Here is a 27,302-nt window from a genome sequence, read left to right on the forward strand (position 1 = left end):
AACATTATTCCATGGTCTGGTATACTTGTAGAGCTCTGTCTTAGGTACATATTGGGTTTTATCATATTTTCTGGGTTTTTGTATAAATTACATTTTTAATTGGCTTTTGGCAATAATAAAGGTCTAGTTAAAGTCTTATTTTGTGTTATACAGTGGGGCAAAAAAGTATTAAGTCAGCCACCAATTTTGCAAGTTCTCCCACTTAAAAAGATGAGAGAGGCCTGTAATTGGCATCATAGGTAGACCTCAACAATGAGAGACAAAATGAGAAAAAAAATCCAGACAATCACATTGGCTGATTTGGAAAGAATTTATTTGCAAATTATGGTGGAAAATAAGTATTTGGTCAATATCAAAAGTTCATATCAATACTTTGTTATATATCCTTTGTTGGCAATGACAGAGGTCAAACATTTCCTGTAAGTCTTCACAAGGTTGGCACACACTGTTGCTGGTATGTTGGCCCATTCCTCCATGCAGATCTCCTCTAGAGCAGTGATGTTTTGGGGCTGTCGCTGGGCCGGACTTTCAACTCCCTCCAAAGATTTTCTATGGGGTTGAGATATGGAGACTGGCTAGGCCACTCCAGGACCTTGAAATGCTTTTTACGAAGCCACTCCTTCATTGCCCGGACGGTATGTTTGAGATCATTGTCATGTTGGAAGACCCAGCCACGTTTCATCTTCAATGCCCTTGCTGATGGAAGGAGGTTTGCACTCAAAATCTCACGTTACATGGCCCCATTCATTCTGTCCTGTACATGGATCAGTCGTTCTGGTCCCTTTGTGGAGAAACAGCCCCAAAGCATGATGTTGCCACCCCCATGCTTCACAGTAGGTATGGTGTTCTTTGGATACAACTCAGCATTCTCTCTCCTCCAAACACGACGAGTTGTGTTTCTACCAAACAGTTCTATTTTGGTTTCATCTGACCATATGACATTCTCCCAATCCTCTTCTGGATCATCCAAATGCTCTCTATCAAACTTCAGACGGGCCCAGACATGTACTGGCTTAAGCAGGGGGACACGTCTGGCACTGCAGGATCTGAGTCCTTGGCGGCGTAGTGTGTTACTGATGGTAGCCTTTGTTAAGTTGGTCCCAGCTCTCTGCAGGTCATTCACTAGGTCCCCCCGTGTGGTCCTGAGATTTTTGTTCACCGTTCATGTGATCATTTTGACCCCACGGGGTGAGATCTTGCGTGGAGCCCCAGATCGAGGGAGATTATCAGTGGTCTTGTATATCTTCCATTTTCTAATTATTGCTCCCACAGTTGATTTGTTCACACCAAGCTGCTTGCCTATTGCAGATTCAGTCTTCCCAGCCTGGTGCAGGTCTACAATTTTGTTTCTGGTGTCCTTCGACAGCTCTTTGGTCTTCACCATAGTGGAGTTTGGAGTGTGACTGTTTGAGGTTGTGGACAGGTGTCTTTTATACTGATAACAAGTTCAAACAGGTGCAATTGATACAGGTAATGAGTGCAGGACAGAGGAGCCTCTTAAAGAAGAAGGTACAGGTCTGTGAGAGCCAGAAATCTTGCTTGTTTGTAGGTGACCAAATACTTATTTTCCACCATAATTTGCAAATAAATTATTTCCAAATCAGTCAATGTGATTGTCTGGATTTTTTTTCTCATTTTGTCTCTCATAGTTGAGGTCTACCTATGATGCCAATTACAGGCCTCTCTCATCTTTTTAAGTGGGAGAACTTGCACAATTGGTGGCTGACTAAATACTTTTTTGCCCCACTATATCAATATTTGGGTGAACATTGTATCTGTCTTTTTAATAATATATTGCTCAACTACCCAATGTTTTCGCCATAAAATCTGATTACATACATAAAAAGGGTCACCGTGGAGATGGGTTTGTATGATGTAAAATGCAGGATACTGAAAAAGAGCTATAATAGCAGAAAGTGACATCACAAGTCCGAAGAGTTTTCCAAAGTGCTTGGCTGGAAAGCTAGAGCAGATAAAAAAAAAGTCACAATTAATGCATGTCAGTAAAATCATATCCAGCATCTAACATATAAAAATACATGATTGTTGCCTTGAGCAGTCTTATGCAATGGTTGTATGATATTGTACAGCAATAAATGGTAATACTTTACAATGGCAATACAGTCAAAATTTGTAAATAGAGAACTCAGCTGCCAAATGACACCCCAATTCCCCCACCCCCTTGCCTGTTCAGCACCATCATTTAAAAAAATGGCATATTTTACATACCAGAGTTGAAATCTACAGTTAGTTATAATTATTGACGATACATTTTTACCTTATGTTCCTATGCTGTTTTGATACCTCTCCTTCGAGAAATGTATCCATTATCTTTAAATTGTCTGATATCTTCCTGTACATCAGGGGCAGGCAACCTTTCAGAGTCTGAGGTCTACCTGGACAACATGAAGCAAAGATCTCTGGGGAAGGGGGGATTTTTAGGTGGCAACCTTAAAAAAAAACATCACCCCCCTCACAGCAGTGTCCTCTGCCCCCCTTTACATCACCTCCCACTATCGTGTCCTGTACCCCCACTGTAGTGTCCTCTGCTCCCCTCCCCCCACAGTAGTTTTCTGTACCCCCCAATGCTGTGTCCTCTTCCCTCTTCACATCACCCCCTCCCACTGAAGTGTCATCTGTCCCCCTCCCCCTTCAGTAGTGTCCTGTACCCCCAAACCTATGTCCTCTGCCCCCCCTTCACATTACCCCCCTCACTGTGTAGCGTCTTTTACCCTGCCCCATAGCAGTGTCCTCCGCCTCCCCATCCCCCAAAGCAGTGTCCTCTGGCCTGTTCTCATCAGAATCCCCCCACTGTAATTTCTTCTGTTCCCCCCTCCAACAGTGTCTCCTCTCCCCCCCCCCACAGTGTCTCCTGTGTCCCACCTCCAACAGTGTCTCCTCTGCCTCCCCCCCCCCCCCACAGTGTCTTATCTGTTACACACACACAGCACTGTGTAGCTGCCAGAGTGTGTCGAGCACAGTGGAGATCAGAAGACAGCACAGTGCTGGGTGGAAGGTGGGAGCGGGAGCTGCCGGAGTTCCTAATACCAGGCTGGTGATTGGTTGCTAGGACCGCCTAGCAACCAATCACTGAGCAGATCCCGCCCTCCATCCAGCACAATATGCCTCCTGCTCTCTGTTCTGTAGTTAACATGAGAGCAGCTGAGGCTGGTGGGAGGTAGAACCGCAGTCACGATCAACCTGTTGGCTCCTTGCAGTTGACCGGTTGACCGCGATCGATGGCTTGCCGACCCCCGCTGTACACTGTGTAACGGAAACAACTCGCTTTGTATTTTCTATCTATGCAAAACAAATAACAAATAGATTTAAAAATGGCATGTGTGCAGATGCACCGCTGATCTTTTCCAGGCGTGTGGGAGCTGGTTGAGACCACCAGCAGGTCCGTGTGTGTGGAAAAAGGCTGGTAGCTTGTGCATGAGCCAAACATGTGCAAAAATTGCTGCTTTCTAACACACTGCCTCCTGAGAAAGCTGTGATATAGCAATTCCAGGAGGCAGCAGGGCCTGACCTAGGCCAGAAACCCAGGAGTGAAGTAAAATTCAACAAAAAAAAATGGTATAAAATATAAACTATAAACATTTTTAGCATTTGTAGAGGATGGAAGGGGACAAAGTAAGACAATGTTGTTTAGGTGAGTTTAGTTCCACCTTAAAGTACTAACTAAAGTGCACAAATGGGTCCCTATGTTTTAAATTACATTTTTACAATTATGCTATTACAATGTTTAACTGTTGCATAGAGGGACAGCACATATGCATTTTTAAACCCCCTGGAGCCCTGCAGTGGATGGTGCCCTAATTGTCTATTTGAATCCTTTAAAGGACAAGTTCACATTTGGAGAAAAAATATTAAATGGGCATATTTTTGCAGAAAAATAATTTTTTCCCCCCACGAGCCTGCAAAATATTGCACCAGTGATCAGTGGATCACGGGTGCAATGTCAAGCTCCTGCAGACACTTACTCTAGCTTTCTTGCCCATACCTCTGTATGGATTTTCTGGTAGAGAGCTGGCCGCTCATCAGTGGGGCATGTGGTAGAAGGTGCTGGAGCATGTTACATGGTACAGCCTAAATACAGGTGTAATACGTATATGCTCCAAAATTGAACAGAGTCTTTACCATTGTGCCTTCAAAATTCTGCTTCCCAAATGACCCTTACTGGCCCTTACCTCTCTAGAAGCTCCTAAAGGGAACCTGGTCTGGCTTGACCAGGATCCCATGGCTTATACAAGTTCCAGGGGAAGTTCCTAATAATCAGGAATAATGCAGACAGTGTGCAAACTGGTACATATCTTGCATGACGCTTTACTGTACAATTCAGATAAACAAAATTTGGTACAATCAGCCACACTGCATGTGGTGGCATAACAGCTTAATGCCATAGTTACAAGGAAGTCCATGAAAGAGGGAAATCACTGAATGAGACATGTGCCCTTTAGCTTAGTGAAGTAGAGTCCAGTAAACTCATAAACCCTGCACTCCATACATAACTCAGAACTGAACTCTGCACCCTGCATGTAGGGCACTCCTGGACCCCGCACACTGCATGTAGGGCACTCCCGAACTCTGCTACTTTGTTAAGTGGGGTGTAGTTGAGTTTATGCACCTATTTTTGGAGAAAAAGACCTGAGTAATACTTCCTTTTCAGCAGTCTCCTACACTTCATGAGCACTTAAGCCTTGCAATACAGGGGCCCCACTGCAAGGGTTTTTCCTTGGGAGGGATAATTGCAATAAAATGGGGCAGACCAGTCAGACAGAGGTCAGACACTAGTGGAGTGTGGAATGAGGAAAGATGGGAGGAAGGCGATGGAGATTCTCCTGTTGAAAAAAAAAACATTTTTGATTACAGTACTATTTGTTCAAGAAAAGAAATGTGGCAAATGAAAGTTCAAAATGCAACAATGCATTATCCTCCGTTCACATCTAAGCGTTTTGTATCTCAGGCAGAATAACCGCAATGCTACCTGTGATCCCAAAATGCTGTGCAAAAAGCCTGGGGTGAATGTGCCCAATGTGTAAATCCAAAAAGTCTCACACTGACAGTTTGGATCATTGAATCCATCCCCAGGGCTCTCCCTATGGCAGAACAGTTCAAACATTTATGTCAGCATGAGACCTTTTGGATTTACACATTGGGCACCCTCACCATAGGGGGTCTCAATGCAGAGCTACAGATCCATACTTTACTATAATTGTATACTTGGTCCCATGCCCCTTTATATTCTAGAAGCCCTACACATATCATACATACGCTTTTTATCCTATATAATTATCTTATTTTCCATACATGGTCCATTAGGCTTAGTAGTCATTTAGAACTTTTTTTTTCCCCTTGTTTTGTTCTTTCCCCTTCCCCCTTTTTTCCTTGTGATTCATCCTTTTTTACCTATTTAATTGTTTATATATTTGTGCTAGTATATAGGTACTTTTATCCTTTTATATATTTTCCTATGTATTTACTGTTTTTGCTTAATAATTGGTCCGCTGGGCTCTGTAGTCCCACAGATGCCTTCAGGCCTATAAATAAAATCTGTCAGCTACTGCATTCCCAGGCCAGTAGAAGGAGCAGTTTGCTCCGAGCCTTGTAGCCTTGTGTCCCCCCTTCAGTTCATTGCATCTCTTCCTGTGTGACGTCACGTCCGCCCCGTTGCGGTTCACGCTGGTCACAGACACTTGTGGTTCTGGTCGGACGATGGAGCCTTGGATTCCCTATCACTTCCAGCAGCCTGGGACTCTGCCTAACACTTACTACAAGACTGTGGGATCCTCTACTCTCTCCAGCAGCCCGGGATCCTGTCACCATCTTAAGCAGCCAGCGCCCCATGGGATGGACCCCTGCAGGACACAGTAACGGTCTACTGATGGACTTTTTTTAACTTCTTTACATTGTGAGTTTTATCATTGTGGTTCATTACATTTTTCCTGCATACTGCACTCGGAGGGTGCCTCTCTTCTCCTTTTTCTTTACAAAAAGCTTGAATGCCTGCTTCTCCTCCACTCCCTCCAGCAGGCATTTAGCAGCGGCAGGAGGGAAATGCATTGATCTCTATATGCACTCTATGTGCCTCCCAGCCGCTCCTCCTGTCCATCTCCTGTATACTCCTCCAGCGGCCGCCCCCCTCATACCCGCCAGTTATGCCAGGTACCACAGATGGGAGAGGAGAGAGAAAGCTGATTCTGCCCCTCCTCCTCCCGCCCTCATCTCCTGTATATGCCCTTCCCACACTCCCCAGTAGTCTTGTGTTTTCTCTCTCCCCTTCCTTCCTTCCTTCTTTCCTTTCTTTCTCTCTCTTTCTATCTTTTTTCTTTCTCTCTCTTCTCTCCCTTAATAAAATATAAAATTGTAAAAAATAAAACAAATAAAAATAAAAACCTACTGACACTAGTGGCAGAACTACTATTCTTGAGACTGAGCTGTGGTGTTCAGCCACCGGGCTCCAAGGAAAGGGTCCCCAGGCTTGGGGCTGCCCAGTCTAAAATTCCCAGGCTTATTTTTTGTCTCAGCCTGGGCCTGGGTCTTGGTCATAACCACTATCCCACCCTTTGTCCCCTGGGTGAATGATTAAATCTACCTTCTTTTCAAAATCTTCTATTCCTTTTTTGATTCACCATGAATTCTGCACTTTTTTCACTTTGAGATTCTCTATGTCGTCTAATACCATATTTCTAAAAACTTTCCATATGCTTATTGTTCTTCTTTGGGGGAATAAAAACTGATTTATTATGTAATGTGGAGTACTATCCCCCACCCACCTGACAGGGTTAGACAGAAAATATTTTTTTTTCACATTCAAAGCTCTCACATACGTTTGTATATTAACATAAATATCGAATTTGTTCATATTTTGGATAGGAGTGAACTTCAACCTCCTGTCAAAAACCTTAAGTTCTTCTTCTATAAGGTGAACTTTCCTTATATTATATATCCCCTCTCCTAACTGAATTTTTTTCTTTTAAAGATTTTCTCCCTGTCCTTCTTCCTCCTTCTTCCCCCAAATGTGTTTCCAATGGATGCTCCTTCGTTCCTCCCGCATTGAGGCATCTTCTGTACTACTGTAGCATCCACCTCATAATGTCCTTCCACTTTATTTTCCAGGAGGGGCAAAACTATTATACAGGGATACCTTAATCCTTCTCCACTGGTCATTTCTTCTTGGAGTATTGTTATACTGTCTTCCCCTATTTCTTCCTTGCCTTTGAGGGGGAAATCTCTTTCCTGAAAAATACCCATGAGCTCTGTGGTCCTGTCCCATCCCAAATCTGTGTTTATCCTGGTGTGACCAGTTCCTGTTATCCAATCTCTGAATATTTCTAGAGCCTTTAAAGCTTGCCTGAATATTCGTCTTAAGAATCTGTCCACCAGGATAAGCTGAATTCTTACTCCTATTGTCCTTAACAGGGAGATACTGACACCTTCTTTAGTATGCGTTGTATTATATGATGGAATCTCTGCCTCCTCATTTTTTGACTGCCAAATCAATAGCCCTCAGGGCTCAACATTTATTTTGAACTAATTTGCTTCATTAGCAACAGATCCTCCAGGGGCTTTTGAAAAAATTTGAAGTACATTTTTTATGCATATGATCATTTTCAGTCAGTTTAGTTTGTGGTCTACATTAGTGGCCTTTTTCTTTCTTGCTTCCGGGAATCATGGACCAGTCTACTGCCCCCTCAGGATGTTAGTTCTGGTGGCTAGGGAGAATTGGTTACTCTGTCTGTATGACAACAAATGGGGAGGATATTTAACATGATGTTTTCATTGGCTCTGTTACCTGCTGTGGAAGTTTGGATGTAAGGCTTACAAGCGGAGCCTAACACAGATGATGTCATCACGCTCAAGTGTCAGGATTGCTGGGTAACGAGGACATTAAAATGTCTAGTCTGAGACTTGTGCAAAGTGCTGTATAATGCTTGGATGTGCTGATATTTTTGTGCATGTATTTTTATCTTTCATCCTGTATTTTAATAAAATGTTAACACTATCAGTCCCTTCTTTTCCATGTACTTGTTGCAGTGATACTTACCTATGGATACGTTTGTTGGGAGCCAATCAGAGAGTGGTGCATGAAGGTGCAATTTAATGGGGACATGCAATACATACAATACATAGAGTACATGGCAAAAAGTGATCTAAGCTTTATTTGACCTCAGAGTGATTAAGAGGTCAAAACGCAAGATGAGCAGATTGAATAAACACATGTTGGAGAGCATGGGTGTTGTAATGATGTTTATGAAGAAAATATGAGACAGTACACATGCACTTCTTCTGGCATCAGGAGTCACATTTGGGATGTTGGACTTGTATAGCTATTTTTGTTCTTTTGATTATTGGGATGTTGGACTTTTATTGCTATTTATGTTCTTTTGATTATTCATAGCACAGATTATTTATTTAGGTTTATGGCATACATAATATGGATGGTTGTGCTACACTATTAACATAATATTCCCTTGAAAGTAGTTTGCTGATCTGTACCTGAATGCAGTTAGAAGGATTTGTGGTATTTTTCAGTTATTGTTTACACTCTAGAGTATTTTATACATGTCTCATGATATACCATGTGCTATCCTTCTTTACATGAAGAGCCAATGATAAAACTAAAGTAATTTACATAGTTTCATAGTTAATTACACACACAAATAAAATACCTCCCTATATACTATCCTATACCCACAGCTGATCTAGAGGAAGGCAAAAAAAAATCAATAAAGCATGTTTCAATTAGCTCCAGTCAGAGGAAAATTCTTTCTTGATCTCCCAGGTGGCAATCGGATATTCCCTGGATCAGCTACCCCTGGCATTATTACCTCTACAAATTAGTATCCAGCTATACAGTATTTTCTGCACTTAAGAATGCATCCAGCTTTTTCTAAAACATCTATTAAGCTGGCCAGTACTATTTCTTGAGAGAGTCTATTTCACATTTTCACAGGTCTTACTGTGAAGAAGCCTTTCTGTATGGGAATGATAAGTCTTTTTCCCTCCAGATGTAAAGAGTGCCCCCTTGTCCTCTGTAATGACCTGATAGTAAATAACTATACACCAAGCTCACTATATTGACCACTTACGTATTTATCCCCTAATCCCCTCTTCTCAAGAGAGAATGAATCCGGTTCAGCTAATCTTTCCTCATAGCTGAGCTCCTCCATGCCTCTTATCAGTTTGGTTGCCCTTCTCTGTACTTTCTCCAGTTCCCCAATATCCTTTTTGTGAGCTGTGCCCAAAACTGAACTGCATATTCCAGATGAGGTATTACTAATGATTTGTACAGGGGTAAAATTATGTCTCTTCTTCTGGAGTCTATACTTCTTTTAATACAAGAAAGTATTTTCATTGCTTGCAGTTTAGCATTGCATGCTTTTTTGAAGTCTGTGATATACCAGAGCACACAGATCCTTTTCCACCATTGATTCCCCCAGTTGTACTCCCCCTAGTATGTATGATGCATGTATATTTTTAGCCCCCAAGTGCATAACTTTACATTATTCAACATTAAAGCTAATTTTCCACAGTTATCCAATTAAATAGTGCATTAAGTTTGGCTTTTATGTTGGAGAAATCCTGTAAGGATGTACAGTAATTTCACCACATATGTCATCTACAAAGAATGAAATGGCACTTTTAATCCCAGACCCTATATCATTTATAAATATGTTAAACAGTAAGGGTCCCAACGCTGTACTTTGGGGTACACTGCTAATAACCTTAGACTATTCAGATTATGAATCATTAATCACTACTCCCTGAGTACGGTCTTTTAGCCAGTTTTCTATTCATTTACAAACTGAATTTTCTAAGACTTTAATTTACGTGTGGGGAACTGTGTCAAACGCTTTGGCAAAATCCAAGTATATATGCTACATAAGGTTGGGCTTCATGTTTGAGTTGAACATAAGTTCAAATTGAACATGGGCTATTCGTGTGTTCCACGAACACATGAATGGTAAGGGCGTTTGGTAGGCTGTTCGCCCGCCAATCCCCACAATGCACTGTGCCCTGATAGTGCATTGTGATTGGCCAAAGCAATGACCACAGGTCAGGTGCATTACTTTGGCCAATCACAGTGCATGATGACATCACGAGGGGGTGAAGGGTGACTCCGCCCCCTTGTGACCTCAAAACAGTATTCTGGCGCAGCTGTCATTTCAGGGGACATTTTTTACATTTTTGTTTTTAATAAAGGACTTGACAAAGACTGTCTCCTGTCATTTTTACACTACGCTTTTTTTTTGTGAATGGGTAGTGGTACCATGTACCCTATACTCATTCACATGGTGGAGGGGCCAGGATCTGGGGGCCTCCTTATTAAAGGGGGCTTCCAGATTCCGATAAGCCCCCCACCGGCAGACCTCCACAACCACCGGCCATGGTATTGGAGCAGAGGCCATTGTCCTAATCAATATGGAGACAAGGTGCTTTGGGGGGGAGCCGCCCCTGCCCCAGAGCACCCCCCAAGTTGAGGGCATGTGGCATGGTATGGTTCAGGAGGGGGGTTGCCTGCCTCATCCCCCCCCTTTCCTGACCTGCCAGGCTGCATGCTCAGATAAGGGTCTGGTATGGATTTTGAGGGGGGACCCCCACGCCATTTTTAAATTTTGCCATGTGGGTTCCCCTCAAAATCCATACCAGACCCGAAGGGCTTGGTATGAATGGGGGGGAGGGAGCCCACACCGTTTAAAAAATAGATTTTAATTGCCGGGAATGCCGGCAATTTCTTTTGCATTCAGCTGTCAGCGGGGATTCAAACTGACAGCTGAAACATTAAAGAATGTCTTCACTACTAAAATACCTCATGATTTAATATTATAACTCATGCAGTATTTTAGTAGTTGTGCAGTATCTTACTGCATAGTCAGATGTGGTAAGATACCACTTAGTGAATTTCCCTGTTCAAAGTTCGCAGTCAAATTTTCGGTAGGTTCGAATGTTCGACCATGAACCGAACAGGGGGGTGTTCGGCCCATCACTAATCCTACATCCACAGTTACGTTTTTGCTCACCTGCTCATAAAATAAGATTTTTTTGACAACTTTGGTCACCTTTCGTCTTTCATGAATCCGTGCAGACTAAAATATTATTTTCTAGCAAAAACTCTTCTATGTGGTCTTTTATTAAACTCTCAAAGTATCTTCCCAACTCTAGAAGTTAAACTAATCAGTCTGAAGTTATTCGGTAAAAACTTTGATCCCTTTATAAATATAGGCACCACATTCTGACATCAATTAATAAATTAACAGCTCCGCTTATAGTAACTAACAATGCTGGCTTTCTGACAGTCTCCAGCAGTAATTAGTGGAATTTCTTTGCTTCTGCAACTGCCCTCCCAGACTGTATAAAATGGACCAAGGACACTTCAATAACCTAGGCTTGAGAAAGGGGATCCTTCTTTGAAATGCATTACCTTGGAAAGCCAGTAAAGCTTTGACATATGAAATGGGAGGAACTCCAACTCCTCTTGGCTGCTAGACACTGCAATGTGGATGTTTTAGCAGGCTCTAGTGTGCCATTCCCAATATTCTGAACCTGTTACAATGCTAACCTCTGCCACTGGCCAAGGCAGGAGGGTTCCAGAACTGAATTTGAGAATCACCTCTAGGTCAATGATAAGTGAGCTTATGTTTTATATTTGTGAGTATTAAAGTAACTTGCTACACTATGTTGGTGCACTCTCTGTACTTTGTATTTTGTTTTTAGATATATTGATGGTGTTTCCAGATGTTGGTTTTAGGGAGCTGTAAGATGTGTGTGGTATCTGAAGTGGATCCTATTGCTGGACAAGCATTCCTTTATCTTGAATACGTTGTATTCATACTTTACTAAACCGTGTTTTGTGTGCTCGAACCTTTATTTTTTTTTTAGCAAATGTAAGTGCCTATTTAATAAGAAAATATGAGAAACAAGTATAAGTATATATGCAGCTCTATATAGCAATAGAGATTTATAGCATTAACACCTTAATAAGATTGTTTACACCAACCTTGTCACTGGTGCATCTAAAAAACAATTACAATCTACATTGTAGTTTTGCTTTATTAATAGATCTACACAGAACTAAAGTAGATTGTTTCAGAAACGGAGCTACCAAATTTTTAAATAAAATACTGAAACATTATAATTTTATATTCAAATATTTGCTTACGCAATAGAAATAAATGCTGCATTGCCTCCATACAGAAACGATCGGTTCAACACTTGGAGTATGAAAGTTGGATACAGTGCAGGGAGAAAGGGTATTGAAGCACACAGTGAAAACAGTATGCACTGGATAGACGTCAAAGTCAGAGATAAGATGGAGGAATGGAGGTCATCAAACTTTCTTGCATCTAGTAAATAAAAGTTTAAAGAGTCATCAACGTTGATGAGTTACTGCATTTTTGTAAATTGAAATGTTTTATGTTATAAGAGATATAAATACAGAGTTAGGACATATATGAATATATGTCTTGTTTTTTCTGTACACTCTAGCAACATGTGGTAGTAATTTGTCATGAATTGGTTAGATTTGCTCTCCCCCATCTTTGTTAGTAGAACTAGAGTTTCCTTATGGGATGGCTAATAGGAGTCTAAGAATCTATTTCATATATGTTAAGCATACAAGTTTAAACTGTAATATTTCTTCGTTAGGATATTTATATAAGATATAACTTTACATTAAGAGTACTTTTGGGAGAATATATATATATATATATATTGTAACAGGGTTAGCTCGGCAGCGGGTGTGTGTGACCCCCTGGATGGGTGCACAACACAAAACAAAATAGGCACAGCACAACAATAGTGGAGGTGAAAACAAACAGGTGCAATTTATTTACAATATTTACAGAAAAAAATGATAAACAAAAAGAAACATCAAAATAAATCCTGGCCAACTTGGCTACTTACTGCAACAACAGCTTCTCCCTAGCTACCCACTAGGTACAGCCTGCTGCTATACCTAGTTGCTAGTACTTGGAGGCTAGCCACACAGGCTTTGGTCTCTCTGCACACAGGTAACAGGTCAGCTCCCCAGACAGTTCAGGCACAGATCTGGTTCCAGGGTGGAGCAACTCCCTAAGCACTCTGGGAGGTTTTATAGAGGTGTTTAATGAGCCCACTACCTTCAGCTGGGCTCATTACCTCAGTGCTGAAGGACTCAGCACTTCCCTCTAGTGGTACAAATCCCCATAAAGCCTGAACCTTGGACAAATATATCGTCCATCCAGGACGCAACCAGGTGATTTCACCTGCCTACTGTCACATACCCCCCCTCTTGTTTCAACCTTGGGGTTGTAACACCAGTAGCCAGGCAGGCATGTACCCGGGATAAAGCATCCACATTTCCCATCTGAACACCAGGGCGATGCTTCACCGTGAAGGTAAATTCCTGTAGGGCCAGAAACCACCTATTTACCCTTCTATTGGTCTCCTTATTTTGAGCCATCCATTTCAAGGGAGCGTGATCTGTGATCAGGTCAAAATGTCTGCCCAGCAGATAGTACCGAAGGGAATCTAGGGCCCACTTCACCGCTAAACACTCCTTCTCAATCGTGGCGTAATTTTCCTCGTGAGACTTTAGCTTTCGGCTGAGATAGATTACTGGGTGCTCCTCCCCCTGCCAAACCTGGGACAGCACTGCTCCTAAGCCAACATTGGATGCATCCGTCTGGACCACAAAGTCTTTTGAGAAGTCTGGGGAGTATAGGACTGGCTGGCTACATAAGGCCCTTTTTAAAGACTGGAAGGCTGCTTCAGCATCAGGGGACCACTTAACCATGACAGGCTCCTTCCCTTTTGTCAGGTTGGTTAGGGGTACTGCCATAGAGGCAAAATGGGGAATGAATCGCCGATAGTAGCCAGCAATTCCTAGAAAAGCCCGTACCTGCTTTTTGTTATTTGGGCGTGGCCAATTCTGTATTGCTTCCACTTTGTTTATCTGAGGTTTTATTACCCCTCTCCCAATAGTGTACCCCAGGTACCTGGCCTCCTCCTGTCCAATCGTACACTTCTTTGGGTTGGCCGTAAACCCAGCTTTCCGTATTGAGTCTAGCACAGCCTGAACTTTTGGCAAATGTGAGGCCCAGTCTGCGCTATGGATAATCACATCGTCCAAGTACGCTGCAGCATACTTCTGATGGGGACGAAGAATCTGATCCATTTTTCGCTGAAAGGTGGCCGGTGCATTCTGTAACCCGAACGGCATTCTTTTATACTGGAATGACCCTTCTGGGGTTACAAATGCAGTCTTCTCCTTTGCCGACTTAGCTAGGGGAATTTGCCAATAACCTTTTGTCAAGTCTAGCGTTGTCATGTACCGGGCTGCTCCCAGTCGGTCGATTAGTTCATCTATCCTTGGCATGGGGTAGGTGTCAAATTTTGTAACTTTATTCAACTGTCGAAAGTCGTTACAAAATCGCCAGCTCCCATCTGGTTTGGGCACCAACACTATGGGGCTGGACCAGTCACTTTGGGACTCCTCTATCACCCCCAAATCTAGCATTCTCTGTACTTCCCCACGTATTGCCTCCCGTCGAGCCTCTGGGATTCTATAGGGTTTCAGTTTTACTCTTTCACCCGGTGGGGTGATAATGTCATGCTCCACCCCCGAGGTTTGTCCCGGCAGCTCAGAAAAAACATCTGTGTTGCGGAGCACAAACTCTTTAGCCTCCTGTTTTTGAACTGTAGACAAGGTGACTGCTATTCCAACCTCCGGAACCAAGCAGTTAGATGGCGCTGGTGACAAACCCTCAGCAACTAGGGATTCCCTGTCCCTCCAGGCCTTTAGCAGAATAATGTGGTAGATCTGCTCCGGTTTCCGCCTTCCTGGTTGTCTGACCCTGTAATTCACTTCACTCACTTTCTCAATCACCTCGTAGGGGCCATGCCATTTGGCCAGGAATTTGCTTTCAACCGTAGGGATTAGCACTAGCACTCTATCTCCTTCAGCAAATGACCTGGTCCGGGCCCCCGATTGTACACCCTCTGCTGCGCTAACTGTGCTTGGGACAAATGTTCCTTTACGATAGGCATGACCTGGGCAATTCTATCTTGCATTTGGGCGACGTGCTCAATCACACTCCGGTGGGGAGAACTCTCACTTTCCCAAGTTTCCTTGGCGATATCTAACAGCCCCCTTGGGTGTCTCCCATAGAGCAACTCAAATGGTGAAAACCCTGTGGAGGACTGGGGTACCTCCCGGATGGCAAACATCAAATAGGGTACTAAATAATCCCAACCCTTTCCATCCTTATCTACCACCTTCCTTAGCATTTGTTTCAGGGTTTTGTTGAACCTTTCCACCAACCCGTCAGTTTGGGGATGATACACAGAGGTGCGCAACTGTTTGACCTTGAACAGTTTGCACAGCTCTTTCATCACCCGGGACATAAAGGGGGTTCCCTGATCCGTCAGCAGTTCCTTTGAAATACCCACTCGGCTGAAAACGAGGAATAGCTCCTTAGCTATTGTCTTGGCAGAGGTATTTCGGAGTGGAATTGCTTCTGGATAGCGGGTGGCATAGTCGAGTATGACCAATAGGTACTGATGCCCCCTAGCGGATTTCACCAGCGGACCTACCAAATCCATGGCAATCCTTTCAAAGGGGACCTCAATGATGGGAAGAGGTACCAGTGGACTACGGAAATGGGGCATAGGGGCCGACTTCTGACACACAGGGCAAGAGGAACAGTAATTTTCCACCTCCTTAATGACCCCAGGCCAATAGAACCGCTGCAGTACTCTTTCCCGTGTTTTCTCCGCCCCCAAATGACCCCCAAGGATGTGTCCATGGGCCAACTCCAACACCAACTTCCTGTAAGGTCTGGGCACCACCAGTTGCTCAATGGTTTCTTCTGCCCCTTGAGCAACTCGATAGAGTAGGTCCCTTTCCACAAGGAAGTATGGATAAGCAGCAGTTTTCTCAGGACTCACTAGTTGACCATCTACTTTTACTACATTTTCCCGGGCTTTTATCAGTGTGGGGTCTTTCAGCTGTTCGGTTGCAAAATTTTCCCTATGCACCTCTAAGTCCGAGAACTCCACAACCGGCAGATTTTCATCTGAGGAGGCGGGCTCCTCCTCAGTTCCTTGGGTCTCCCCAGCTAGTACCGACAAGGGGAACTTGGGAGAGACCTCACCACACTCAGACGCTTTCTGGGATTCACCTTCCTGGTCTGCAGGGGAGACAGTGGGGGGGTCAGAACAATCCCAGAGTTCCCAGAATTTTGGAAAATCCCTCCCCACGATGGCATCATGTGGTAAATGAGGTACCAATCCTACCTGATGAGACAGGTTACCTTTGGGGGTCTCAAAAAACACAGTAGCCACGGGATACTCCCTAGTGTCCCCATGCACACAAATCACCGCCACCTTTTTATGCCCAGAGACCTTTGTAGTGACCATCTCCTCTCTTATCAAGGTTACCAGGCTACCTGAATCCAGCAACCCCACAATATTATTTCCATTAACAGTCATTTTGCACAAATGTTTCTCAGTGCCCGGGCTGGCCGTGCATACCACTGTCGCAAACAGCGACTGACGTCTATTGCTCAGAAAGTCACACTGCATAGGCTCATCCACCACTGGGCAATTAGCTGCAATGTGTCCCTCTTGCCGGCAGCGGTAACAGACAATTTTTTTCACCGCTTCTTGCAGCCTTGGCCTTCCTGGCCGCTCTTGCCAGACATTGGGTAATACTCCCACCCTCTCACTCTCTCCACCCTCACCCCTTGTAGTCATCTTACCCGCCACTGGGGATGGTCTGGTCTTAGGGTGGAAAGTCCGTGAGTCTCTGGAAGAGGAGGTCAGGTTCTCAGTAGCCAAGTATCTCTCCACTAGATCCACCAGCTTGTCTGCAGTTTCTGGGTCTCCATGGCTGACCCACTTTTGAATAGTAGTAGGCAGAGACCTTAGGAACCGATCCATGACGACACGTTCCACAATTTTTGGGGCGGTCAAAGTCTCTGGCTGCAGCCACTTCCTGCTCAGGTGAATGAGATCATACATCTGTGACCTGGGAGGTTTCCCAAGCCGAAAAGTCCAATTATGTACCCGCTGAGCACGGACAGCGAGGGTAACACCCAACCGGGCCAAAATTTCCACTTTTAGCACATCATAGTTTTTGGCTTGGTCCGGCTCTAGGTCATAGTAAGCTTTTTGCGACTCTCCAGTTAATAATGGGGCCATCAATCCAGCCCACTGTTCTTTAGGCCACTTTTCCCTTTCAGCAGTCCTTTCAAAGGTGGTTAGAAACACCTCCGGATCATCCTCTCCCGTCATTTTTGGCAATAAACGGCCCACAGAAAATGATGGTGTTTTACCAGAATCAGCCTCAGTCTGCTGCCTCTGCTGGAGCTGCTTCAAAACAGCCTCCATTTGTTGCTGGTGTTTCTGGTCCTGTTGCACCAGCAATTCCCTATGGCGGACCTCTGCTTGTTCCAAGGCCCTCTGCTGGGCTGCAATGCTCTGCTGGAAACTTGCATTTGCCTGTTGTTGATTGGCATTTGCCAGAGCCAACTGTCTGATTATCTCCTCCATGCTGGCCTTTAGTTACCACAACTGCCCGCCGTCCTCCACCATATGTAACAGGGTTAGCTCGGCAGCGGGTGTGTGTGACCCCCTGGATGGGTGCACAACACAAAACAAAATAGGCACAGCACAACAATAGTGGAGGTGAAAACAAACAGGTGCAATTTATTTACAATATTTACAGAAAAAAATTATAAACAAAAAGAAACATCAAAATAAATCCTGGCCAACTTGGCTACTTACTGCAACAACAGCTTCTCCCTAGCTACCCACTAGGTACAGCCTGCTGCTATACCTAGTTGCTAGTACTTGGAGGCTAGCCACACAGGCTTTGGTCTCTCTGCACACAGGTAACAGGTCAGCTCCCCAGACAGTTCAGGCACAGATCTGGTTCCAGGGTGGAGCAACTCCCTAAGCACTCTGGGAGGTTTTATAGAGGTGTTTAATGAGCCCACTACCTTCAGCTGGGCTCATTACCTCAGTGCTGAAGGACTCAGCACTTCCCTCTAGTGGTACAAATCCCCATAAAGCCTGAACCTTGGACAAATATATCGTCCATCCAGGACGCAACCAGGTGATTTCACCTGCCTACTGTCACAATATATATATATATATATATATATATATATATATATATATATAAAATTTGTAACATATCCCATTCCCCCTGAGCCTATGGAATGCCTGACTAAGGGGCCCTATGTATTGAATTTCAGACTCTGGTCTAGAGGTGGGGAAGCAAGACTGAAGGTTTGTTCAATACACCTGTCACTAGATATTATTGTGGGACTATAGGAAACAGAAAGGAAAAGCAGCCCACTTTTAGGAGACGTTGGGGCTCAATTGCTCCTTATGGAGCAGAACAAAGACCTTTTAGGTGGACTTCTTCATGAGACTTGGTGAAGAATACTAGCTGGGCTAATGAGTCCATAGACACACACCACACACACAGTTATACACACAATATTTATCTCAAGAACATAACTATATTTTTTGAACAGTATATAAAATTCTGTTTTCCTATATTTTACTTGTAATTTTATGCAATCTTATAATTAAATCCATTTTTGAGTTATTGCACAAGAGCTGGAGGGACTTTTTATTTTGGACTTTTTTCACCAATATAAGTTAACAGAATATTGAGACAATTTAGGTATTTAGCAGATTCCTCCAGTGTTTAATTGTATTCTAACTGTACTATCTGCCCTCATTTTGTAAAGTGCTGTGCAAACTTTTGGCGCTATATAAATCCTGTATAATAATAACTTCAGCTTGTTCAATTAAGTTTGTTTTTTTTTTTCAACAAGTTCTGTGTATTGAATATGTTGTAAACTAAAATATGCACCCAAACACTTAACAGGGCAGGTGCTAAAAATAGCATACAATTCCAAATGATAAAAAAATATATATAAATGAAATGGCACCCCCCCCCCCCAGAACAACAAACTGAAACCCACTCCAGGTGATGTAGTAAAATATACAAACTAGTGATATCTGAGAAAATAAGTCTTGTTCAATTAAGCTTTGACATTAAAAAAAATTGATCTGGCTTAACCACTTCAAACCGCTCTCTGCAGTAATATATGGAAGGGTTTAGACAAGAAAAAAAAGTTTATTATGGCTAAAATATTGCACTTACATTAGGTTGAATACATAGAGAGCAGCGGAAAAGGCAAATCAGCCCCCCAATGTGACTTCACAGAAAGACTCCACCCAGGGGACCGTGGCTGAACCTTTTTGGAAGATTAATTAAGCATGCAGCACTTTTTCTTCACATTGGATTAGGGACTTTATATATACATGTGTTCATTTTTGCACTGCATATCATTTATTAATTGATGGTATATATATTGTAGGTTTTTGTATTATATACACATTATTTGATAACATATGAATTCTAGTTTGCACATATTTTCTCATTTGTTTTGTTTTTAAGTGAACAGCGCACTGTTTATGTGTTGGACTTTACTTGTAGTCTGTCTGCCTTGCTGCTACTGATCTCGGCTTGTTTCCTGGACCCTGTCTTTGCCTCCTGAATTGATATCATGCTGCCTGGCTGTTACTGACCTCTGCTTGTTTCCTCGACTCTGTCTTTGCCTCTTGATCTGATATCTTGCTGGCTGTTACTGACCCTGGCATATTTCCTGGACTCTGTCTTGGCCACCTGATCCAGTACTATTCTTCTCCTGTATGGTGATTTTCATCCCCCAGTTCGACTCATCTGTCTGCAATACTGATCTGGAACAGTTTGTAACCTCTGACACTCATGCCACTCTGTGCTCTCAAACTCTATCACAACATTTAGGAGTGCTGGGCAGAAGGTGTAATAGAAGTCCCCTCAGCTACTCAGTCTCCACCAGGTGTGTGATACAGCCTCTGCACTTTGCACCACAAATCTCCTCTGTGTCAGGGTCCTCTCCATGGCAGGAGTTCTGGAAGATCTGGCATTTCTGCCAATACTCTACATGGCAGCAGAAGTACACATCAGCCTCAGTCTGTTGCCAGACGGCCTTTATAAGGAGGCTCATCACTTCCTCTGGTTGCTGGATGATCTCTAGCTCCCCGTGCCCTGTTCTTGGTTCCTTTTTCCTGTGTTTCTGACTTGTGATTTCCTGTTACCGACTTGGCTTGCTCCTGGACCTGTCTATTCTGATTTACCCCTGATCTGACCTCGGCTTGGCTTACAGATACTCTCTCTCTCTCTCTCTCTCTCGCTCCTCTGTGAATGACCTCAGCTTTCCAATCTGACTACGTCTGCTCTGATTCCCACCTGGTACCTGACCTTGGCTTGAACCGACTACCCAGTAAACATCCAAATCCCGGAAGGGCTTGCATTCCACGCACAGGCGCCTCCTGTCTGCAGACCTATCTCCATGCACCAGCTGTGCTTCTGAGTGGACCACCAACCAGCACTGCTACAGGTGACCTGTGCAACTTTAGGCCTGACTCCCGCTGTCCCACTCTCAGCGGAGTCCAGAACGTAGCCACAAGGGAAGCCCTTTCACCACTGGCCTCCATCACCAGGTACGGGATACTCTGCCGTGTGCCTGTTTGTGTGATGTCTGTTACCAGAGCTCAGTAATGTTGAGCTGAACTGAGAACGGTAGTGTCCAGTATGCACACTCTGTCCTCAGTGCCACCACCTACTAAGAAGGATTCATCAATATGTTCCTTGCAGAGGTGTGGGGGAATTCTGAAAAGTATCCATGACACGCTATGCAAATTACCACTATTGTTTTGTGGCTTTTAGCAGGTCTTAAAGCTGATGTTCAGGCACAGTTCAGTGAGGCATTCTCTATGACCTCTTGCCATCAGATTTTCTGGCACAGCCCAAAGGTCATAGGATATCCAAACATTGTTCTTAGTATGTCACTATGCTCGAACATTTGCATAATAGCAGAGACCATTACTGCACACAACAATGTGGTCCCTCTTAGGCAGACCATAGACATTGTAAATTTCTTTCCTGCAAAGATATATGCATGATTCCCCCATCAATACAGACAGTGCTGACAGGAGAATCCCTCCTGTTGAGCAATTGTCTTCTCCTGGCAGGGAAGGGGCAGCGCAAAAGAATCCAGCAGGCTGGTTTTACGCAAGTTGATCAATCAACTTGGTACATTCAGCACACACGGTTCAGCAGGATCCGTCCGAGATTCGAACTGTCTATGTCGGGCATTAGTGCTGTCCTGTCTTCTGCCTTTTAATTTGATAAACATCTGTATTTAGTAAATCAAATAACAATTGGCTGATAAGAGTAGGAGAATGAGAAAGTTAAGCTGATCATACACTAATTGTTTTTTTAATAAATGTTCATACGAAAATTCTCAGTACAGCCAATGACTTGATGAATGTCATTCGAAATGTCTTTAAAAGTTTGTTTGCTTTTAATATTTGATTTTGGATGGACTTTCCTGGACAAAAGCAACATACACTGTTAGAAATTTGCTTGCTTTCCAACTTGGTCTTTCAAAATGTTTTCAGCACTGTGGTTGAAAACTAACATTGATTTGACCCTAAATTGAATGAAGATTCTTTAAACAAAAAATGTTGAATGAAATTCTACTATTGTATGGTCAGCTTTAGGGTGTTCCCCCACTTTTTTTTCCTTTTGTTTTTCTCTTCCTCTCTTTCACCTCTCTCTCCCCTCTCCTGTCCTCCCCATGCCCTCCCCAGGCGAGTGATACGTGGGGTGTTGGTGGCTGGGGGGGAGATTAGATGGAAGAATTGGAACAAAAGGTATAATGAAGGTGGAAAAAGAAGGCAACATGTCACTGAACCTACACCCTTCTAAGAGTGGGAGGGTTGGGGGAGGCTTGTATAGACAGAGTCTCATCCCAAATTAAGGGATCAATGGTGGGAGGTGTACCACAGCAGATCCAAGGGCTAGGAATGTCCATGGGATTTTAGGGGGGGGAGGAGGGGGGTAGAGAAGAATGGTCTACTTTGGAGTCTTCTGGTGTTACAATGTGAAATGGAGGGGGGAGGAGTGTCACAATATAGATGCTCTGTCAGGACCCAATTATTAATTTCTCCCTTAATCCCATACTCAATCCCGTGTGCCCAGAGGAAGTACATCCTTGATTAATCCCTTACGTTCTTGCACCAAATGTTCCCAACCTCAATCAATGCATTTCCTCCTCCCCTGTCATCTTGCCAAATGTTCCCAAATTCAATTAATGTACTTCCTCCACTGTCATCCTGTTTTATGTTCCCAAAATCCAATTAATGCCTTTCCTCCACTGTCATCCTGTTTCATGTTCCCAAAATCCAAATAATGCCTTTCCTCCCTGTCACCCTGCTAAGTGGCCCCCCTCCACCTCTTGTCCTGCCACGCAGGACAAGAGGTGCAGCTTCTGTCACCCCCCGCTACTATCTTCTCCTCCTCCGGCGAGGCCGGATAGGAAAAAATAGCAAGGTTCACACCTCTCCGCAGAGAGGTGCGAGCCTCCTGCGGGGATGCTCTAGACCCTTGCATCAGACTGACGCCACCTGGTCCTGACATCTGCAGTGTGGGCAGGACGAGTTTCCCAGCTTGCGGATGCCGCTAGACAAAGGTCGCACTCTTGTGAGCCGTGTCCAGGGGGGCGTGCCTCCTTGCCGAGCAATGAGGCATGCTGCCCATGACCCGCCCCTGGTTACCAGGACGACTGGGAAGAGTCCCGCATCGGCTAAAGAAGCCGCTGTTGGGCTCTCCCCGGGCATCTTCTCCGCTGCGCAGCCACTGAGGGAGCCCAGCTGCGGCAGGACCCTCTTGGCGAACTCTGCCTGAGACCCCCAACCAAGCCAAAGGGGGGAGGTCGCACATACCAGCCTGTCTAAGACCTCTAGCTAAAGGGGAGAGATCACACACGCTAGCCTGCCTGAGACCCCCAGCCAAAGGGGAGAGATTGTACATGCCAGCCTGCCTGAGACCCCCAGCCAAAGGGGGGAGACCGCACATGCCAGCCTGCCTGAGACCCCAGCAAGGGGGAGACCACACGCCAGCCCTGCCTGAGTCCCAGCCAAGGGGGGGAGACCACACGCTAGCTCTGCCTGAGACCCCAGCCAAGGGGGGAGACCACACACCCACGCTGCCTGAGGAACAGCCGAGGGAGAGACCACATGCAGACTCCGGATTCCAGCAGGTACCTGTGTCACACTATCTTGATCCCTGGGAGACGGGGCACCTTGTTGGATCCGTGAGTAACTCCTCCCCCTGTTTTGTCTGAACTGTTCTTGAACTGCTCCTCTACCTCACTGTGGGAATATAACTGCTGCAGAGACTTTAACTTTGCCCTTGGGGCTGGACTACCAGTGCTTTTTGCCCTCTCCTTACTATTCCCCTAGTGGCGAGGTCACCCCCCTTTGCAATTCCCCCCTATTGAGGGACTGTCATTTTGCCTCAATAAAGCTTTGTTTGTTTGCTATCTGCCTTGTGTGTTCTGTCCTGCCTACCCTCCATCACACAATCCTATTATATTAAGTTCTCCTTATATGATGTAAGAAAGGAGGAAAAACTATGGGATGGCAGATAGGAATGTAGTTAACTTTATGACATACAATGTAAAAGGGTTAAATACTTCTGTAAAAAGACATAAGATCTTAAGGGAAATTTATCAACACTCAATTGTGTATTTTTACAAGAGACACATCTACCTCAAGATTCAAGAATTACCTTACAATCAAGGAACTGTCTGGTTTGGTATTATGCTGATTCCCCAATAAAACGAGCTAAAGGAATAGCTATGGGAATGGCAAAAAAATGAAAGATTTACTATAGAAAACTCTCTGAACTACCCACTATCATTCTCTGAGATTTAAACATCCCTATTAATGTCAACAACCCTGCTACATCCCAACTCTTCAACTTAACCTCTTTTTTTGCATTAGCACAATGTATACAGTCCTCCACTCACTCACATTAGACCTTGTTTTCTTCCATCTTTGCACTCCCTACAACCTCACAAACACCCTCTTTCCTCTCTCTGATCACAATCTTATCACCTTCACAGTGTTCTCATCTTCAAACACCTATCCCTCCAAGCAGCAAACAATTACCCGCAGAAACCTTCACAACTTGAACCCTGCTCCTTTCCACTCTGCAACTGACCAACTCTATGACAGAATCTCTCCCCTGTCCTTTCCCGACCTGGCCACTGCTGTCTACAACAGTTTGCTTTCATCCACATTAGACACACTTGCTCCTCTAACAACACGAAGCATCAGGCCCCGACTGTTACAACCTTGGCAGACAGACGACACCAGAAATCTTAAACAACATAGTCATGCGCTGGAGCGATTGTGGCGTAAAACCAAATCCCAGCAAGCCTTCACCCGATATAAATCTGCTTTCTCAACATACAATTCCTCCCTTCATGCTGCCAAACAAGCCTACTTTGTCACTCTTATTAATACCTTCTCATCCAGTCCTCATCTTCTCTTCTCTACTTTTAACTCTCTACTTTCTCCACCTCCACCTCCACCCAGTACCTCACTCACTGCTCACGAGATTGCAAATCATTTCAAAAACAAGATTGACGCAATTCGTAGGGGCATCGCCACTGCACAGACACCCATTCCACTTACCATACCCTATACTAAACCTCCCTCAACACTTTCCTCTTTTGACCTTGCTACTACAGAAGAGGTCACTAAGGTTTTCTCAGAAGCCCTTCTCACTACCTGCCCCCTGGATCCTGTCCCCTCACAACTACTACAGTCACCCTCTTCTTCCATCCTATGCTCCCTCACTCACATCTCCAATCTTTCCCTCTCTACTGGTGCCTTCCCCTCCCCTCTAAAGCATGCATACATCACTCACATACTTAAAAAGCCCTCTCTGGACCCCACCAACCTGAACATCTTAAGACCCATTTCCCTGCTGCCATTTACCTCTACCGACAACAACCTTCTTGACCCTTTACAGTCTGGCGTTTGCTCACTACACTCCACTGAAACTGCCCTACTAAAACTCACTAATGGTCTACTAACAGCTAAAACCAATGGCCAGTACTCCGTACTCTTACTACTTGACCTCTCTGCTGCTTTTGAGACGGTTGACCATCCCCTCCTCCTCAAAAAACTCCACTCTCTTGGTCTCAGAGACTCTGCTCTCTCCTGGTTCTCCCCCTACCTATCGCAGCACTCTTTCAGCGTTACCTATAACGCTGCCTCCTCCTCTTCACAACCTCTTTCTGTATGGGTCCCTCAAGGTTCTGTCCCTGGACCCCTTCTCTTCTCCATCTACACCTCCTCCCTTGGTCACTTGATAAACTCCCATGGCTTTAAGCACCATCTCAATGCTGAGGACACACAAATCTATCTTTCTACCCCTCACCCCTTCAGTCTCCTCTCGCATTACTAACCTACTAAGCGACATATCGGCATGGATGTCACTCCACTTCCTCAAATTCAATCTTTCCAAAACTGAGCTCTTAGTATTCCCCCCAGCCCGTGCCCCCTTCCCTGACTTCTCCATCAAGATCAATAACACAATCATCATTCCCTTTCCTCATGCCAGGGTACTAGGTGTAATCCAAGACTCCCATCTGTCCTTTCACCCCCAAATCCAATCACTGTCCAAATCTTGTAGACTTCACCTCCGCAACAACTCCAAGATACGCCCGTTTCTAACCTCGGAAACCACTAAGCAACTTATTCACTCCCTTGTTATATCTCGCCTTGACTATTGTAACTCCCTCCTCATTGGCCTACCTAATCGCAGGCTATCCCCTCTTCAGTCTATCATGAATGCTGCTGCCAGACTTATCCACCTTACTAACCGTTCTGTATCTGCCAATCCCTCCACTGGCTTCCCACTGCCACGGATAAAATTCAAAACATTAACAATAACGTATAAAGCCATTTATAACTCTGCCCCAAATTACATCAATGAGCTTCTCTCTAAATATCACCCAAACCATACTCTCCGCTCCTCGCAAGGCCTCCTGCTCTCTAGCTCCCTTGTCTACTCCTCCCATGCTCATCTCCAGGACTTTTCTAGAGCTTCCCCCATCCTCTGGAACTCTCTACCCCAATTTATCAGACTATCGCCTACTCTGCTCACTTTTAGGTGATCTCTAAAAACCTATCTCTTCAGGGAAGCCTATCCTGCCCTCAGCTAATAATGGAATCTTCTACTCTTCTAACCAGTCAGTCCCCCACAGTTACAACCTTTTATACCACTAGCTCCTGCCTTCTAGATTGTAAGCTCCAAGGAGCAGGGCCCTCCTTTCCCTCTTGTATTGAACTGTATTGTTGCTGTATTGTCTCCTGTTATATTGTAAAGCGCTGAGCAAACTGTTGGCGCTATATAAATCCTGTATAATAATAATAATAGAAAACAAGTTGGAGGACCCAGAAGGTTGGTTTTTGTTCTTAAGGGGAAAACTGTATGGAATGGAATGTACACTTGCAAATATATATGGCCCAAATAAGAACCCAATGGCTTACTTAGAAAATACCTTAAAGGAGTTGATGGATTTTAAGAAAGGGAAACTGATTGTAGCAGGGGATTTTAATTGTTGTATGGACCCCCCAGCTCGATTCATCATCGCGTGTACAGAGAAATAGAGGTAAATGATCTAAAAGATCTATTAAAATAAATTGTATCAATGCCAACTAGTGGATGCGTGGAGGATTAAACACGCAGGAGTAAGAGACTATACATTTTATTCCCCTGTACACGGGACATATGCTAGACTGGACTATATAATGATAGAACATAGACTGTTGGAGTCACTGATCAAATCCAATGATGACGTTACATCACTATCAGATCATGCACTCATCATGATGAGGTTGAAAGTGAGTGGGGTGCAGAATAAAACATACGCTTGGAAATTAAATGACACTTATACAGGATCAGGAGACAGAAATGGGAGTAAAGAAAGAAATAGAGCAATATTTTTTTGCAAACAGAGGGAATCACAGTAGCCATAGTATGGGAAGCACATAATGCATATATAAGGGGCATCCTAATTGCCATAGGGACGAAAAAAAAAGAAAAAGATGTCAGAATAGATACAATTATTGATAGAGGAACTACATGCATTGAAGCAATTATATAAAAAGAGAACAGAAACTGGAACACAACATAAAATTATTATAAAGAGAGAAGTGATTTACTGGAACAAGAAACAAATACGGTCTTTAATAATAAGAGATATTAATGCAGAAATAGACCAGGAAAATTGCTGGCAAGGATGGTTAGGAAAAAAAAATTCAATACATTTTATAGAGAAAATTCGAAATAAATCAGGAGAATTTGTCTACCCAACTAAAATAATTGTCAA

The 27,302-nt window shown here is 44.0% G+C and overlaps 1 protein-coding gene and 1 long non-coding RNA gene across 4 annotated transcripts in view; one reads left to right on the plus strand and one right to left on the minus strand.

The window, feature by feature from the left end:
* The window catches only part of SLC43A3 (solute carrier family 43 member 3), a 416,880-nt gene that overhangs the window by 1,740 nt on the left and 387,838 nt on the right, over positions 1-27,302 (minus strand). For 2 of the 3 annotated variants that reach the window (XM_089687586.1, XM_089687585.1), the window contains exons 12-13: positions 12,164-12,347; positions 1,840-1,963 (exon numbers count right to left, since the gene is read on the minus strand). In XM_089687586.1, the coding sequence (XP_089543712.1) occupies positions 1,840-1,963; positions 12,164-12,347 (308 nt within the window). Of the gene's footprint in view, positions 1-1,839; positions 1,964-2,929; positions 4,842-12,163; positions 12,348-27,302 lie in introns of those variants that run through there. The other variant, XM_089687587.1, reaches the window with a different exon arrangement.
* LOC149454442 (uncharacterized) overlaps positions 5,578-27,302 on the plus strand; it is a 249,284-nt gene continuing 227,559 nt past the window's right edge. Inside the window, exon 1 of the long non-coding RNA XR_016314216.1 lies at positions 5,578-5,911. This is a non-coding gene — a long non-coding RNA (uncharacterized LOC149454442). The remainder of the gene's footprint in view (positions 5,912-27,302) is intronic.

The sequence above is a fragment of the Staurois parvus genome, unplaced genomic scaffold (genome assembly GCF_062004578.1).
Source record: "Staurois parvus isolate SC_StPar_1 unplaced genomic scaffold, SC_StPar_1.0 ptg000430l, whole genome shotgun sequence".
Lineage (NCBI taxonomy): Eukaryota > Metazoa > Chordata > Amphibia > Anura > Ranidae > Staurois > Staurois parvus.